This window comes from Protopterus annectens, chromosome 12.part0 (assembly GCF_019279795.1).
Source record: "Protopterus annectens isolate FY-2018-M chromosome 12.part0, PAN1.0, whole genome shotgun sequence".
Lineage (NCBI taxonomy): Eukaryota > Metazoa > Chordata > Ceratodontiformes > Protopteridae > Protopterus > Protopterus annectens.
In genome coordinates, this window is record NC_056746.1 from 1,103,944,173 (window position 1) to 1,103,961,337 (window position 17,165).

General features: G+C 37.6%; 1 protein-coding gene across 1 annotated transcript in view; it reads left to right on the plus strand.

The window, feature by feature from the left end:
• The window catches only part of DLGAP4 (DLG associated protein 4), a 1,245,417-nt gene that overhangs the window by 236,189 nt on the left and 992,063 nt on the right, over positions 1–17,165 (plus strand). The window contains exon 2 of the mRNA XM_044090114.1: positions 10,445–10,662. Within this exon, the coding sequence (XP_043946049.1) occupies positions 10,445–10,662 (218 nt within the window). The remainder of the gene's footprint in view (positions 1–10,444; positions 10,663–17,165) is intronic.

Below are 17,165 nucleotides of genomic sequence, written 5' to 3' on the forward strand. Positions count from 1 at the left end.
ATACACATCTCCTGAAGGTAGGCTAGGTAAGTAGGTCATGGTGCAAGTGATTTGGAAGAGGGGCTACTAGGTGAACTGTAAAGTGAGTTTGTCCAATATTGTGACATGCTTGATGCAGGTAATCCAGTGCTGTATGACCATAATCATGACCTTGAATGGGAGGGCCTGCTAGGTGTACATGAACGTTAGTTTATTTTTTTATTTACTTATTTTATTTTTATTTGTCCTTTGATAACCAGGAAAGTCCAACTGAGCAAATGGCCCTTTTGCAGTGGAAGCCCAGGGAAAAAAGCTCCACAGCAGATTAAAAAAACATTTAAACAGTAGTTGAGTAATTATAAATATTGGGGGCAAAGCCTGCAGCAGATTAAATATTTTACAATGAGTTGGGGAGAAAGGCTACACAAAAACACACAGAAAAAACATTTTACAGTAGCTGATAAATAATTATATACAATGGGAAGAAAATATCCTTATAGGCTGCAGGAAATCTGATGTGCTAGTTCATCTTGACTGCTTACATTACTTTTGTGAGAATCAGTGGTATCCTCATGTGATCTCCCTCACATGTCTGGACAATACCTCATCCTCTTCCTCTTGTATGACTGACTTCTAATTGACTGCGGTATGTCCTAACTAGTGTTCGAATGGAGATGGCCATTGATGCTTGGTGTGCCACCATACTATACATCAATGTGATCATGGTATTAACTCTTCTCTGTTACATTTCCAGGTAGTGCTGGAAATCATCAATCATACCAGATGACTCTAGCCATTTCCAGATGACTTTCTATGGCACTGGTCTGAACCCTAACAATGTCACACCACATTTCCTGTTTGGCAGTCAATGCTTTACCTGTTTCCTGGGGTAACTGTAACAAATTCCTGCACCTGGCTCACCTTTGTAAAGGTGTCTCTGTTGAAAATGTTACTTTTGAATATCTGCCTTCATTCCAAAAATGTTCCTCTGGGTTGGGAGAACTGGTATTGAGGTGCATATTTGTTCCTCCTGCACAAGGCTGAGTGTAATGTCATCATGTGTGTGACTTTGCGATGAACTGTCACTTCCTGCAGAGTTAATAACATGTTGTGGGTCCTGTGACCCTTCCATTAAACAAGGGGACTACCTGCTACTTTCCTCAGGCTGCATCAAAAATATATGATGTCATCATCATCATAATCCACACCTATTCTGCTGCTGATATCATCCAGATAATAATTAAACAGCACACACTTCTGAATGCTAATAATGAGGTGAGTGGGACACTTACCTTGCACACTGCCTTTACTGCCATTCTATGCTGATGTACAAGGCTCACCTGTTAATAATTAATTGCAGTGTGTTTAATGTAATCATTCTGTGTTGGCATTCAATTCTCTCTGTATAAATACTGTTACTGTTTTTACATCGGCCTTCATAAGCAGATGAGTGTTGCAGCTGCAGACATTGGCAATGTCCACCAGTGTCCACACCATCTCTGATTATTCCTGTGCCACCATCCTTTATGTCACAGTCATCTTCATTGATGATTAGGAAGTATTCCTCAATGGTCTTAACTGAATAATTAACTAGTTTCTTTTAAAAAAAAAAAGTATGTGACAAACCATTTTTGATTAAGCCAAACCTGCCAGTAATATTAATAACTGGTGTAATGCCCTTGCTAATTAACTGGGTTTGTTATACATCCTACTGATTTTGTGATTCTACCAGGGTGGTTTATTTTTGAGTTAGTTCTGTACTTCTTCCTAGTGGGTACAGCTGTCTCTATTCAGCTATTAACATGCTTGTACAGGGTTTCTGTGAACAGTTCTGCATATGCAAAACTCTTCTCAGGATTTATAGGGTCTTGAAATTTTGCCATACCATTTTCTGTGAAGAACCGAGGCCATGTTCCAAGCTGTTCTGTCAAAGAGACTCTTATCATGTTCTGTCTTCTCAATGAGTCGTATCAAAATAAGATGGAGGCATGCACACATGGCACCAACTGGAAGAAAATAGATATTCCTGACAGGAATCACCCACTCTGCCATCACCATGATGGTGATATGCACAAGCAAAGGGCTGACCAGCTGGCTGAGTAAGTAGACTAGGTAGTGGTCAAATGCTACTCAACAAAAACATAGTGCCCATGCTCTCTCTTCTCCTTCAACACAATTACTCTTGATGTTTTCCTTGTGTGGTACTCTCTTTATTTGCCTCTCCATTTTTGATCTTTCCTATCTCCCACTTTCTATTCTTTAATGAAACCATCAGTGTATCCACAAGTGGACACTATATAAAACATTATAACCCCCTTTATTTTTTTTTAAATTTCAGTTATAACTACTATGCAATCTGCCACTTGCCTTCTACCTTTCAAGTGTGACTGGGCTTAGCCATGCACGCCTGTGATACTAGAAAACAAACAAAGTAATACAAAGCTTCAGGTTTTAACATATTAATTCTCTAGTTCCTAATGCTGAATTTTACATACTTTATGCTTTTGCCATAAGTGGGTGTGTTTTATTTGTATATATATATATATATATATATATATATATATATATATATATATATATATATATATATAGTATATATATATATATATATATATATATATATATATATATATATATATATATATATATATATATATATGTGTGTGTGTGTGTGTGTGTGTGTGTATATTAACTCCAAGATTGCATGACTTTAAGGGTGAGGGGAAGATTCCTTACCTGCACAATTTTATAACCTTACTCACTAGAGTTTTTCTTTGACAGAGCTGGGATTTGGCTAAACATGATATATAAATCTCCTTTTGATTAAATGCACATTTTATCCAACACATATATTCATTCCCTCTTTAACACTTCTAATACATCAACATATGCACTGATATTATGTTTAAATTGATTGTATACAAAAATGCGACTGAGACTGTTTCTTTTTGGAGTCTCGTTAACTCAAATGCAGTATGTAGGAAATTGACCAGAAATGTAGGTGGGGAAAGCTATTAACGATGAGTACCTGATACAGAGTATTAAGCAGAAGTGTAGGAGAGATTGTGTTTTATGGTGTAATAACATAATCTCTGGGTCACATCAAAAGACAAGGGGATTTTATATCCCATTTACCGATGTTGCTACACAAAGGCATGCAACTTTAATTTTGTTACACAGTGACTAGATAATTATGAAAGTAAATAGGAAAGTTTACATTTGTGTATAAACACACACTGAAAGAATGATTAAGAAAAGATTCCACTAACTTGTGCTGTTGACAAAAAATGTATGTTTCCCTTCTGGACTCTGCTTTTTTGTGACTCTAGTAACACCCCCCCCCCCCAGCTGTACATATCCAAAATGAAAACATTTGTACATAAGCACCACATCTCACTGAGATAATCTCATGCCTTTGATTGTACTTCCTTCTTTGGTGATGGACATGAAATGACCAGCGAGGCTTCAGTGAGAACGTTCTTTATATCATACAGTGGTGAGGTTTCATTCAGACTATATCCTGTTTTCCAGGTTTTGATTGCTGCTACCTGAGCTGTATCCTGAACAATTATAATTAAGTCATGTATACCAAAACCTTCAGGTCACATGTCCAAATAAACTTATCTTGCTAAAAAAAAATATTAAATGCATCTAGCATTTACTCTCCATTTTCCTATAGTCTATAACATATTTTGCTTTTAAATTCTGGTTCTGCAAAATCAATTCACTTATTTGGTGGAACTTAAAATGGTGAAACTGGTAATAGATGTGTCTTTGTAGTTCAGCAGAAATTTTAATTTGCCGGTATATTTGGGAATGTTATTATTTAGTACCTGTGAGGTTTAATGATCATTTAGGATGCTTGAGGATTGATATAGAATATTTTAGTGTACTTTGCTCAAAGAAGGTAGAAGGAATGCTTATTTTGGATCAATTATGTTATAAATAAATTGTCCTAGAGTATCTTGATGATTAAAGTAGTATGACATGTTTATGGTGTTTGCAGGTCCCTGAAAACTCATTTTTTCAGCATAAAATTAATCTTAAAATGAATTTATCAATGCTTAAACCTGACTAGCTGCTTTAATCCTAAACTATGATGATATTTCAGAATTTCATAGAAACAGAGCCATTAACTTTATAATACCAACGATGCTAAAGACCTCATACTAAACAATACAATTTTAGTCAAATTGCAGTGCAAACAACTAAATCTAAAATGCATGCTAGAATAAAGTCATACAAGGTTTGCTGACTTGTCCTCTGCATCCAAGCCATCTGAGGCAGTACCTCGTCTCAACATAATCTGTGCTGCGTATTGTTGCTAAACAAATTAAATGAGAGAGAGAGAAAGACCTTCCTTAAATGGTTTTATGGTCTGAAGCGATATTGTGAAAGACATTGCTGAACGCATCTTTCAGGTTTCCATGTCTGGGCAGTAAACTGTGATCTTGATGAGATCTGCAGATCCTTCCTCCTTAAAAAATAAGCTGGACTTTTGTTACAACAAAGTCGCTAAATTTGCTACAAGCACAAAATATTCTAACCACCATTGCTTATCTCTGCATCAACTAAAGTGGCTAGAATTCCCCCACCACCTTACTTACCTACACTTAACTACACCCCACAAGATAATCTTTCACCCTGAAAGCTGCCCTTCCCTCACATCCATACTGATCATGTACCACCCCAATCGCCATCTCAGGTCTGAAAACAAAATCTTATTATCCATTGAGAGACATAAACTCTCAATTGGTCAAATGTACTCTCATTCTGTCTCCAAGTTATGGAATAATCTTCTTCCTTCACTCAGGACAATCAGTAATCCGGCTTCCTTCAAAAAATCCCTCAAATTATATTTTTCCTCTCACTGGCTATGCTCCTGTACCCCACCAAATAACCCCAGCTCCTGATTTCCTTTTCACTCCCCTCTTCTCCTCTGTACCTTTCTGTCTCATTTCTGTCACCTGGATTAACTCTGACCAGCTTTTGATGCTGAAGTCAACTCTGCTCACCTTAGAACTCAACGTTCACATCTATAGCTGTCTGTAATACATTGTAATACATTATTGTCACTTCTGCCACTACCTTTCCTCTGATGTCACACTACTGCCCATAATACTTGATCCTACACATTAACACAGTTTTACTCTTGCATATAGTTATGGATTTTTGTATGTAATTAATGGAATGACATTGTCCTATGTTTCAACTTTACTTTTTACTTTTGTATGTATCAAGATTGTTCTATTACTTATGTATGTATTACTGTGGAGCTTATGTATGTAATACTGTGGAGCTTTTCTCCCTGGGCCTCCACTGAAAATGGGCTCTTCCTAGGCCCAGTGGACTTTCCCGGTCAACAAATGCAATGAATAAATAAAAAATAAATAGATCCTACTGCACAAATGTACATCACAGCAACATTTTAAACTGCATGTTTTCCACTAAAAATATTTGAAAAAATCAGCAAAAGAGAAACAGAATTATCTGTTCAAATATAAGTGCTCAGTTATGACAGTGACAGTGTGCTGTAACTGCTTTCCATTATTGTGCATGTACAAGACTGACCTTTTTTGTGATGCTTTACAAAATTATTCTTAAACATGTCTGCAGCACACCTGGTAGTGACTGCCAAACAGCATGTGGTTTTCAAGTTTGCTTCCCAGCTAGGATGCTTTCTGTGTGAAGACTGCATGTTTCCATGTGCCCATGTTTTTTTAGGTGGTCTAGTTTCTTACTACATCCCAAAGACATGCTATTAGGTGACTCAGCGATGCCCTTAATTGCACACCCACTGTGTTTGGATTGTGTGAGTGCATGAGAGAGTGACAGTGTGCTGTCTGTGTGTGTGTGTGTGTGTGTGTGTGTGTGTGTGTGTGTGTGTGTGTGCGTGTGTGCGTGTGTGTGTGTGTGTGTGTGTGTGTGTGTGTGTGTGTGTGTGTGTGCGTGTGTGTGCATGTGTGCATGTGTGTGTGTGTGTGTGTGTGTGTGTGTGTGTGCGTGCGTGCGTGTGTGTGTGTGTGTGTGTGTGTGTGTGTGTGTGCGTGTGTGTGTATGTGTGTGTGTGTGTGTGTGTGTGTGTGTGTGTGTGTGTGTGTGTGTGTGTGTGTGTGTGTGTGTGTGTGTGTGTGTGCATATGTACATATGTGAGCTGCCAATAGTTAACCAGCATTGCTCATATTATGGTTGTAGGAACTTCCGTAAAATCATTACAGACTTTGTAAACAGAGAATGCACAAAAGAGAACAAACATTCTGGCAACATAATATATGCTGTGTATTATTGTTACACTAACTGAATAAGAGGTAGAGTATAAGAAAGAGAGAGAGAGAGAGAGAGAGAGAGAGACACCTTCCTTAAATGGGCTCATGGCCTGAAATGATAGCAATAATGCAGAGCACAGAGTATGCAATCACAGTAAACAAGAGGAAACATTGTTGTAGCCCTCATATAATACAAACAAAGAGATTGAGCAAACCTCAAAAACACAATTTTGTTCTGGGAAAGCTCTCCTACTGTTGCATACCCCCCCCCCCCACACACACACACACACACACATAAGTATTTTCCCTTCAAGATGACTGCAACTTGGAGAAACTATAGTTTGTTTGTTTGTGTCTTTCGGCTTTTCCCGGTTAGGGGTCACCACAGCGGAACTCCATTCCGCTAATGATTGGCAGTTGATTTTTACGTACCGGCTTGCCAGGCCTGATGCACAATCTTCAACAAAGGTACGCCCATTCACGCATGTCTCCACGCATAAGATGCTCTAGCTGAGAATCAAACCGAACAGCGTCTTACTGTGAGGCGACAACTATAGTATAAACAAAAAAATATATCTGTTACATTCCTTGTAATGCTATATTCTTGGATTAAGAATAATTAAGTCCAGGAAAGGGGGTGAGGAAGGGTATACCTACAATTAAGCAAATTGTATTTAACTGTTGCAATACAGATTTTGTTTTAACCTTCAACTGAAGATACTCAGAGCTTCAAAGAAATATATTTCAGTCTCTAATCTAATAATTGTGACTCCTGCAAACATAGTATAACCAGCACCTCATCCACAATTAGGTCTCTATCTTATGCCCACTGCAGACAAGTATAAGCTCTGGTTCCACCCACCCTCATACCCTCACACCATGAATAAGATGAAGCGAGTAGCACAGAATGAATGTCTGCAAAACCAAAGCCTATGCAATGTCCACAGGAAAAAAGACTGAAAATGGTTCTAAGAGAGATGCAAACAGAAATGAAACCCTGGAATTTTAAAGGGCAACTACACCCTAAATGTAACATTTCCTTTGCCCAAAATCTATTTCCAGCACTAGGGGATGATCTTAACTTTCCCATATTAAGAACGATTAGCAGTTTCTCATACTGTGTCATTTTTATCCCAGTCAGCTTTCTAAGTGCACATGAAGCTGGGGATGAATAAACCTTTATGATGCTTTCAGAACTTCCTCTGACTCTATTTCATCATACCAGCATTGAAGCCACTGTATACGTAATTCATGTATATACTGTGTTTTTTTCAGCTACTCTGTATATTATGTCATTTACCTATTGCCTTTATACCATCAAGCCAACTATAATATTCACTATATGTGTAGTATATTGCATTTTGTCACTCTCTCTGTATATAATGCCATGTATCTACTGTGTTTTCCATGGGATGAGACTGAAATGGGACTAATAGGATCAGTGCTCTACCCTGGTTAACAAATTCAAAATAAAACAAAATAAAGAAAACACTTTCATTAAGAATATGTCTTCCTTACTATTGCATCAGAATGCCTATCACACATGAAAACATTGTAATAAGCAAAATAAATACAGCAAGGTACATTGACTCAAAATTCACAGTTCCTTGACTCGGTGCTGTCATATAAAACTGCATCTTTACTTTTTTAGGGATACAGACATGTTAAACCTTTTTATAGTCTGAAGGTAAATAAATCTGATAATTGCTGAAAGTAACTTCATTAATTACATGAGCTTTGCAAGCTGAGAAATGTAACATACTGGTTGACTAAGGAAAGGAAAGGAGGACATGAAACTCATAAAATATCACTTTTATAAGAGTTTTTTTTCTGTATCCTTTTTAAATTGATGGTAAACACATATGTAGAAAATAAATATGTAAAATTCACTGCAAAGAAATCACTGATATTTTTACAGAAGATTCTCAGACTTGACAGTGTTCCTCACTATTTCCATTTTAAGTAAAGTGGACTGAGATTTGGTGATAGAAAGAAGGGTGTGGGCAAGAAATAGCTTTCCATGCAAACAAGATCATGTCAGCATATCTGCTCCCAATGAGCATTCAAGGTTAGGGAAACATTACATTTTTAATACTTATTGTGGTGCTGGCTGGTATGGTTTATGTAGAACTTCGTAGTAAGATAAAAATACATATTTTTTTAGTTTCTGCCCATAGTGATCTTTAACATGATTTTGTACCAGTCTTTAAAGTGTGTGTGTGTGTGTGTGTGTGTGTGTGTGTGTGTGTCTGTGTGTGTGTGTGTGTGTGTGTGTGTATGTGTGTATCTGCAAAACAGTACCCAACAAGATCAAGATAACTAAGTTGATGAGAGTTATGAACAGGATACGGTGTTTCTGAGAGACAACTACAGTATCAAAGTCCAATCAATCAAGTCTAGCATATCAAAAGTGCTTCCAAAGATAGTATTTTATAGAGGCTTTAAAGTCCTGCACACCTTTCATGGAAGTTGTGCACACCCCCAACTAATATAAGTAGTTCAAAACTCTTAATATGTCAAAGGTAAACTACAAATTATTTGGCAAGAGCCTTTTTGATCTTAGTGGCCCTCGCGTTTCTTCTGCCTGTGTTGTTACTGTTTTAAAATATGTGCAAATAAATTGCTCAGCCTTCAAGCTGTTTACTCAGAATGGTATAATTCAAAGTGGCTTTTTAAATTAACTCCCAGACCAAGATTCCAAAAAAAAAATCTCCTCAGACTAACTCAATTTAAATTTTGCCTTTATCACTACAATGTTATGAATTGTTCTTCTTTTTTTACTTGTTTAAGTAGCACAATTTTAACTTCAGAGTTTTCTTTTTTTATGTTATTGCCTATAATTATTAATGTATACATATTTAATGTACATTTCTCATTTATAAATATCTATTGCAGTGCAAAAATATTAAGTTGAGAAGTAGAACCTAAAATGCTTCATTTTGTTAGGTACTGCTCAATAAATCTTCTAAAATGCCACAGATTCATTCTTAGAAAACGTTCAAATTTCATAAGATAAGCTTGCAATAAGAATGTGAACACTGTAGCTTACATTTGTCTAATAATGGCATTCATCTGCAGTCATGTCTTCCAGAATCAAACCAAGTACTACAAAAGGCAGTAAGAGTTTCTTGGCAAGATTTATAAATATGTCATTGTCAGCTATAACCTAGTACTGATGTGAACTCCTTCTACAGCACTGATTTGGCACTCTACTCATCTGGCTTTGAGAACGTGATCAAGGAGAGGAATCAGGAAGAGCTGCTTGTCAGCTGTTGGAGTTAGGGAGGAAAAAGACAGACAGACAGATAGATAGATAGATAGATAGCTAGATAGATAGATAGATAGATAGATAGATAGATAGATAGATAGATAGATAGATAGATAGACTTTAATGTACACCAGAAGAGGGCAGCATTGTCATTTTAATAACTTGAAAGACCATGACACCTGATTTTCATGAAGCAGTTTACTACATTTATTTTTTGCTGCTAGTAATACATTTTCTACATGATCCTGATTTCTGACTGTCTTTTGCTTTGTTTTTTTTCTGTTCGTGACTCAGCATGGTCTTTACTGAGAGTCAAAACTAGTAAAATGAATTACACAAGGCCACGATGATAGTAAGCACTATTTTGTGAATAGCAAAGTGAAAGAGTGTTTGAATTATTGATTCTTGAATACTAAAGTGTAGGATGTTATAATTCGCTTCAGAGAAATGTCACAATACAGATATATCTATTTATATAACCAACCAGTAGCAGCTACAAGATGTAAAAAAGGAGCTAAGAATATGATAACACCTACAGTTACCTTTACTTAAGAATGAGTCCCTGGAAAAGAGAAAGGTGAATATGTGTGGGTGGGATGGAGGTGTATTTTAGAAAACAACTGATCATGATATATCACAAAGAAGGCTTTATTTTTTGTTTCTATATTAAGAAAATTCAAGGGAACTCAATCAACAAATAAACTTGCTGAGACACTACTCTAAGGAGCACATACTGTTTGTAAGAAAGCTTGAAAGCATATGTAGAGCTCCTGACAGTTAAGTATAAAATTTCAGGCTCCTAGCTTGGTGACTCTAATGGTAAACACAGGCATTATATTCTTCACCATTATCTGCATAAAAATGCAAATAAAGATGCAGTATTCAGTAAATGCAGTGTATTTATTAAGATTAAGGATACTATGTTCTTCAGGTGCCTCAGGGTGAGTGGAACAGCACTTTGTCTCGAGACAGAGGAAGTGAGATTCCATGCCGGAGAATGCGAAGTGGTAGCTACATCAAAGCCATGGCAGATGACGACAGTGACGATTCTGAGATGAGTCCCAAACCCTCTCCAAAGACTGCTGCACGACGGCAAAGCTATCTCAAGGCAACACAGCAGTCCCTTGGTGAACAAAGCATTACGCACAAGTATGTCCCACTTACATTTTATGTCTTATTTGCTAACGTGAGTTGTCAGAAAGTAGAGTGTTATTAAGGAATAATATACTATAAGTTTTAGTATGTAATTACTTCACCCAAGACTTTTCTGCTGAATTTATTTAGGTGTAGAGTGTCTAAATTGTTGCATAATTCATTTTTACTACTAAATTTTTGCATGTGTGTGTGTGTGTATATATATATATATATATATATATATATATATATATATATATATGGGTCCTAGTCTGAACATCGAAAGTGCATTAAGTCGAAACATACTATAACTAACTCACTTTCACAAAAAAAAAGAAAAAAAAACAACACGCAGTTTGCATGTAGATTTAGTTGTACATCAACATACACTGTTGATTGTACAAAAAGCAAACTGTTGCTTAGATCATGGTACAGCGGGGATAAGAGAATATTCCCTTTTCCCCACTGTAGTGTGATCTCGGAGTGAGAATATTAAATTGGGGGGGTATAGCCCCCCCACATGGGAGGTGCAGGGGGGCTTGCCCCCTACATAAATGTGAGTAGTCTTTTATTTTTGTAGGTTTTTTGGCATTTTGTCTTTTTTTTAATTTTTTTTTTTTTTTGCAAAAGTGCATTTTTGCTAAAATGCATGTTCACAAAAGTGAGTTTGCTGTAGTATGTTTCGATTAAACGTACTTTCGATGTACCAACAGGCCCATATATAATATATATATATATATATATATATATATATATAGATATAGATATAGATATAGATATAGATAGATATAGATTCGATATAGATGTATATGTGTGTGTGTGTGTTTTTCAGTAGCTCCCCTAACCCTTCTGTTCCTTATTTATTTGTTAGCTCCATCTTTGTGATGGACAGTTGATGTCAGTGGCCTTGTCATGTCTTTTTAACTTTATGTTTGATGTCTTTTGTGACCAAAGATTTGCATCAGTGATAGTACTATATTTAAACAGAAAAATGACTAATAGATGATAAGAGAAATTAGTTAATGCTGTCTCTGCAGTCCAGAGAGCTGGTTATACAAGTTAATTTCTGTAACACTTTGCATTATAACAACATGCATGATTTTGCATTTTCTTTGAAATCAGCGTTTAAGTGCCCTTCCCGTTTAACTTCTGCCGTGGTTCCTTTTGCAAGATTCTTCTTAGACTTCCAGCACAACACAGTGCAACACTAAGGCTCTGCCGCTTTTACTCAGAAAAGGTTGGACTGTAAGTGTACCATTTTCTTTCATTGGTTATGTTAAAACTGGGAAGACACTGCGGCAGGAAAGCAACAGAAAAGCTTTCTCTTCTGCTGTGGGATGCTTCTTTACAGATGATTCTGAAGGTTAATTTTAATGGTGATTTGAATTTCTATTGCTGGAATTCATGCTTTTTTAGTCGATTTTTCTGAATTCACACAGTACAAAAATATGTTCTGAGTAAAATAAAAATCACTGTGGAAATACTTTGCAATGCTTTTGGGAATGTCTGAGGCTCCCCTTTTTATGTGTCCTTTTGAGTGTGAGTTTCTCTGCATGCATGTCTGTCTGTCTGTGTGCATTGTGGCAGACATGCATTTGCACGTGTGTGTGTGCTCACGCATATGTGTGCAAATGTGAATTAAAAATGTGATACACCACAGCCACCAGACTAGCGTTGTCCCGATAGAGTAGAGGACAGCAACAGTCATCCCGCTGCATGAAGGAGGACTATCTATTTACCTAAAAAAATTACAGACCCATAAGTTTGACTAGTCTTATATGTAAGGCCATGTAAGTAATAATCACAGATCAGATAAATAATGACGTAGGAGACCATCAAACACTGGACCCAACCCAATTCGGCTTTGTCAAGAGCAGGTCATACATACTGAATCTGGTGGATTTCTTTGAGAAAGTCACTAAGGCCATGGATGAGGATAAAACATTACATACTGCCTACTTCGACCTGGCCAAAGCATTTCACACAATTCCCCACTGAGGTATTATAAATAAACTCACAAAACCTGGCATAAATTTCTATGTCACCAAATGGATAGCCAATTGGCTCATAGACATGGCACTTGGGCACTTGTGGTTAAAGTGGGTGAATCCAGATCCAGCAAGAGACCAGTTACTAGTGGTATGCCACAGGGCTCAGTACTGGGACCACTCCCATTTGGAATATACTTCTCTTCAGTCAAGGCAAATGTGGAAGGCCTCTGGATGACAACCTTTGCAGATGACTGCAAGCTGTGGTCAGTCGTTGAATCACCCAACAATGTAGATATCCTCCAGGAGGGTCTAGAGGTCTTAAAAGCATGTGTGATACCAGCAAATAGTGTAGTTATAGATTCATGAATTATAAGTCTAAGCATAACAGGTGTTCAAGCAACAAACCCCCCAAATTTTGAAACACATAATTTTGAATCAGATACCACCCAACCACACCCCACCTCCTCTTTACTACAAAAATATCACTTGGTCCATGATCTAGGGGCCTTCCAAGTTACATTATGTAACCTGTCAGCATGGTGCTTTGGCACACTGGCTTGCAGGATTCTGTTATAGATTTCATCCTTCAGGCACCTGCTACACAATCTTTCTGCACACCAAGCACTATGACCATTGTCCATGGAGCTGGTGACCTTGAAGCACTAGTCTGAAGATCTGGTTTAATATGCAGTGCTGTTACTTATATTTCTTACTACTTTATCTCACACCTACTCAGTAGGCTTGATGATGGTTTTAGCTACATTGTTCAGGTGATCATAGGTATAAATCAGTCCAAGCACAGGAAGGATAAACTCAGTAGTTTGAAAAGTTTATCGCCTTGACTGCTTCCAGTACCTTATAAATGCCACAAACAAATGTAGAGAATGACAAGTTCTCAGGCAGACTACTCAGGTAGAATGAAGTGAGGTGCATACCTCTCAACCTCTTAGAGTAAAAAATTGGGACAAAGCCACAAATAATTGGGGGGGGGGGGCAAAATAGGGACAGTTTTTAAATATTGCTCTTACAAACTTAGAAAGTTGACAGAATAGCAAGTTTTGCAATTAGCATGGATTTTATGAAGAGTATGAAGTCTGAAACTCAAATGTCAGTTATCATTTTCTGACTTTAATATTTAATGACTTGCCAGAAAACCCCAGTTTTGTTAAAAAAAAAAAAAAAAAAAAACTGACTAAAAATAGCAGACAAAAATCTGGACATTCAGCAAAAATCTGTACAGTTGAGAGGTATGTAGTAACAAACCTAAGTACCACAGGGGGTCTATATTAGAAGACCGAATGTTTAGGTGATCAAATGCCTAAACATCGATCTTCTAATATCAAAAGCAAAAAATAGTAAATGGCTGATTTAACGCAGGGAAGGATTCCCCTTGGCTGTTTGCCAGAGTTTACTATTTCCCTACTGTTGAGCAATCTCGGTGTTGGTATATTTAGTTAGGGGGGTGTGGGGGGCTTCGCCCCCCACTTAATTTAGATGTAAAGTAATGTTTTTGTGTTGTGGCAGAGGGACGTGTTTCCCTGGGACGTTCAGCATTGTGCGGTTCGATATTAGAAAATCGGTGTTTAGGTGTTCGATCACCTAAACAGTCGGTCTTCTAATTTAGATCCTCCCCCAGGTAGAGTTGGAAATTAAGATGCCATCCACTTATTACATCCCTTTAATGGGTTTAAAGTAACAGATCTTTGTTAAGCAAATAAATGCCAAGTGTTTTTTTAAGAACAGCAAGAAGCAGAAATGGATTATATTTGGGGGAGGCAACACTAAAATGGAGGTCAAGAAAAGTGTTGGTGGTAGAACAATAATGGCACCTGCTGGGGAGTAGTTAACAAACGCTGACATCTTTGCATCATATGAGCCATTATCTGGAGCCAGACATTGACACTAAAGGCATGCAAACCAGCTGTATCTGCAATATGTGGGATTACAGATATAAGATCTGTAAAAGCAGCAAAACCACAGGCAGCAGTTCTCTAGTGTTGCAAAGCAGAAAAAATGGAAGTATTAGTTAGTTGGTTAGTTAGTTAGTTAGTTAGTTAGTTAGTTAGTTAGTTAGTTAGTTAGTTAGTTAGTTAGTTAGTGATGCTCATAGAGCTACAGCAGAAGAATTGTAGGACTTTGAAAGTTCTTTGTGTGTTACCTTGAGCTTTGGATACACCTCTCACAGAAATGGTGTGAAACAGAAGCAGATGAAAAAGAGATTTAGTATGCAGTTCACATGGCAGGACAAGATTAACACAGACAGAGAAGTAAAGGTACCTCTTTTATCATGGCTGTTCAGCACCTCCTATATCAAAGGCATACTGGTGGAGCACCATGACAGTGGACCGCCTCTAAGGGGCATCTTCCAGGGAGGGTGTAATCATACCTCATTCTCAAGGATGCAGAGAGGCTGTAGAAGATAGGAGGTACTGAAATACTCAATTAATTAGTGTTTGACTATGGTAACTTACTTGTTGTGTCTTTCGGCTTTTCCCGGTTAGGAACTCCGGTCTGCTAATGATTGGCAGTAGATTTTTACGTGCCGAGTTGCCAGCCCTGCCGCACAACCTTCAACGAAGGTATGCCCATTCACGCATGTCTCCACACAGAAGACGCTCTAGCTGAGAGTCGAACAGGACAACATCGTACTGTGAGGCGACAACGCTACCGCAGCACCACCACCATCACGAACCTCTGACTATGGTAACTTACTAATATTAAAATAATCTCCTAATGCACCCAGGAGGACCAGTAATGGCTATAATATAGAACTCCTACAAAATACAAAGGACTTTATCAGATGTGTAAATACTTAACTGGAGGTGTCCTTCTGACAGCCAGCAGCTACATGCAGTGAGCTCAATGCCATCTTATCCCTACCTGCAACTATGCAACATCCATAAACTACAGATTCTAAGCCATCTTATTTTGATGCCATTAAAAATCTTTACTAAAACCTCCTAGGATTCCAGTCAGCATCAGCCTGAACCCTCAGATTTACCTCCTGTATTCGACCCAGCATCAAGAGCTTGTATCCACCAGACATCTTTCTGTGACACTATAAGAAATACAGACAGTAAAATGGGTCACATAACTAGCATGCAGAAGCCCTTAAGGCAGCATGACCAAGCTAGTTCATTTGGCAATGTCCTGGTTATACATGACTCCATAGTTAAACACACAGATAATCTACTCATCAGGATGAGCAAAGACACAGTAGCAGTTAGTTGCCTGTAAGATACTAGGATATATAACATTGCTAAAGCTCTCTCTTTATCCCTGGTACACATAAGATCAGATCATTGTGCCTACAGGAGTGAATGACTTGAGATGCACTTTATTGGATCATATAAAGAGGGACATGATGGAATACTCTTAATATGTGACTGGAAGGGTAATGAAACTAGCATTGAGCAGTATCCTGCCTTCACCAAAAATGATGTTGCAATACAAACATAAGTTAATTTGCCTTAGTTATTGGCTCAGCTACTAGTGTCATTCTAGGGGAATTCAATACATGTCAGCCTGGAATGAGATGGTTGACAATCCCAGCTTCTTTGCTAGGGTGGTCTGCATCTCTCTATTCATGGCTTCCATATATTGGTTAATATATATATATATATATATATATATATATATATATATATATATATATATATTGGTTAAGACATTTTTCTTCTCCATAGTATCATTCTAGGCAAGGTCAGACTCCTCAAATTACCCCTATAACCGACCACAATTAAAATCATATAAAAGTAGCACTGCACACTACTAAAAGCGTAAACATAAACTGCACTCCTCACAGATATTCCTGACCCTTGAAAATATTGATATTTGAATAGTTACTGAAACATGGCTTCAATACACTGAAATCACCCCAGAAATGCAGGGTTTTAATAACTACCCATCCTTCAGACCCAATACTGAATCGGACATTGTAGTTTTTAGGGTGTACAAGTGTTCCTAAGAAACCATTTCACCTATAGACTCATAATGTCGGACAATGACCTAGAACACCTCTACCATACCCCCTCTATAACACTGGCAGACCATGAGGCATATGTTAACAAAAGGATATCCCTCATCATAGAACCTAATGCTATCCTTTTGAGTGACATCAGTTATCCTGCCAGTAACTGGGCAACCTACACAACCACAAATAAGTATGTTCAGAGATTCTGGGATTTCATCAATGCCAGCTCCATGGATCCAAATCCTATTGATTGGCTCTAAAATATTAGACATGGTTCTCACAAATATACACCCCCCCCCCCATATTCAGAGCCCACAGTTATCAAATCACTGGTCAGATTTCTCCATTTTGCAGTAACATTTACTCTAGGTGTGAGACTTGAGTTCTATAAGTACCCTTATAACTTCAGAAAGTACTCTGAATGACCTGATGAAATTCAAACACCCTCCTTTTTTAGATGACCCTGCTTCATACATTGCAATTTCCATGGATAAATTCTAACCCACCTCCAAGCTGGTATTGAGGCTTCAGTCCCCAAAAGACATACATATAGT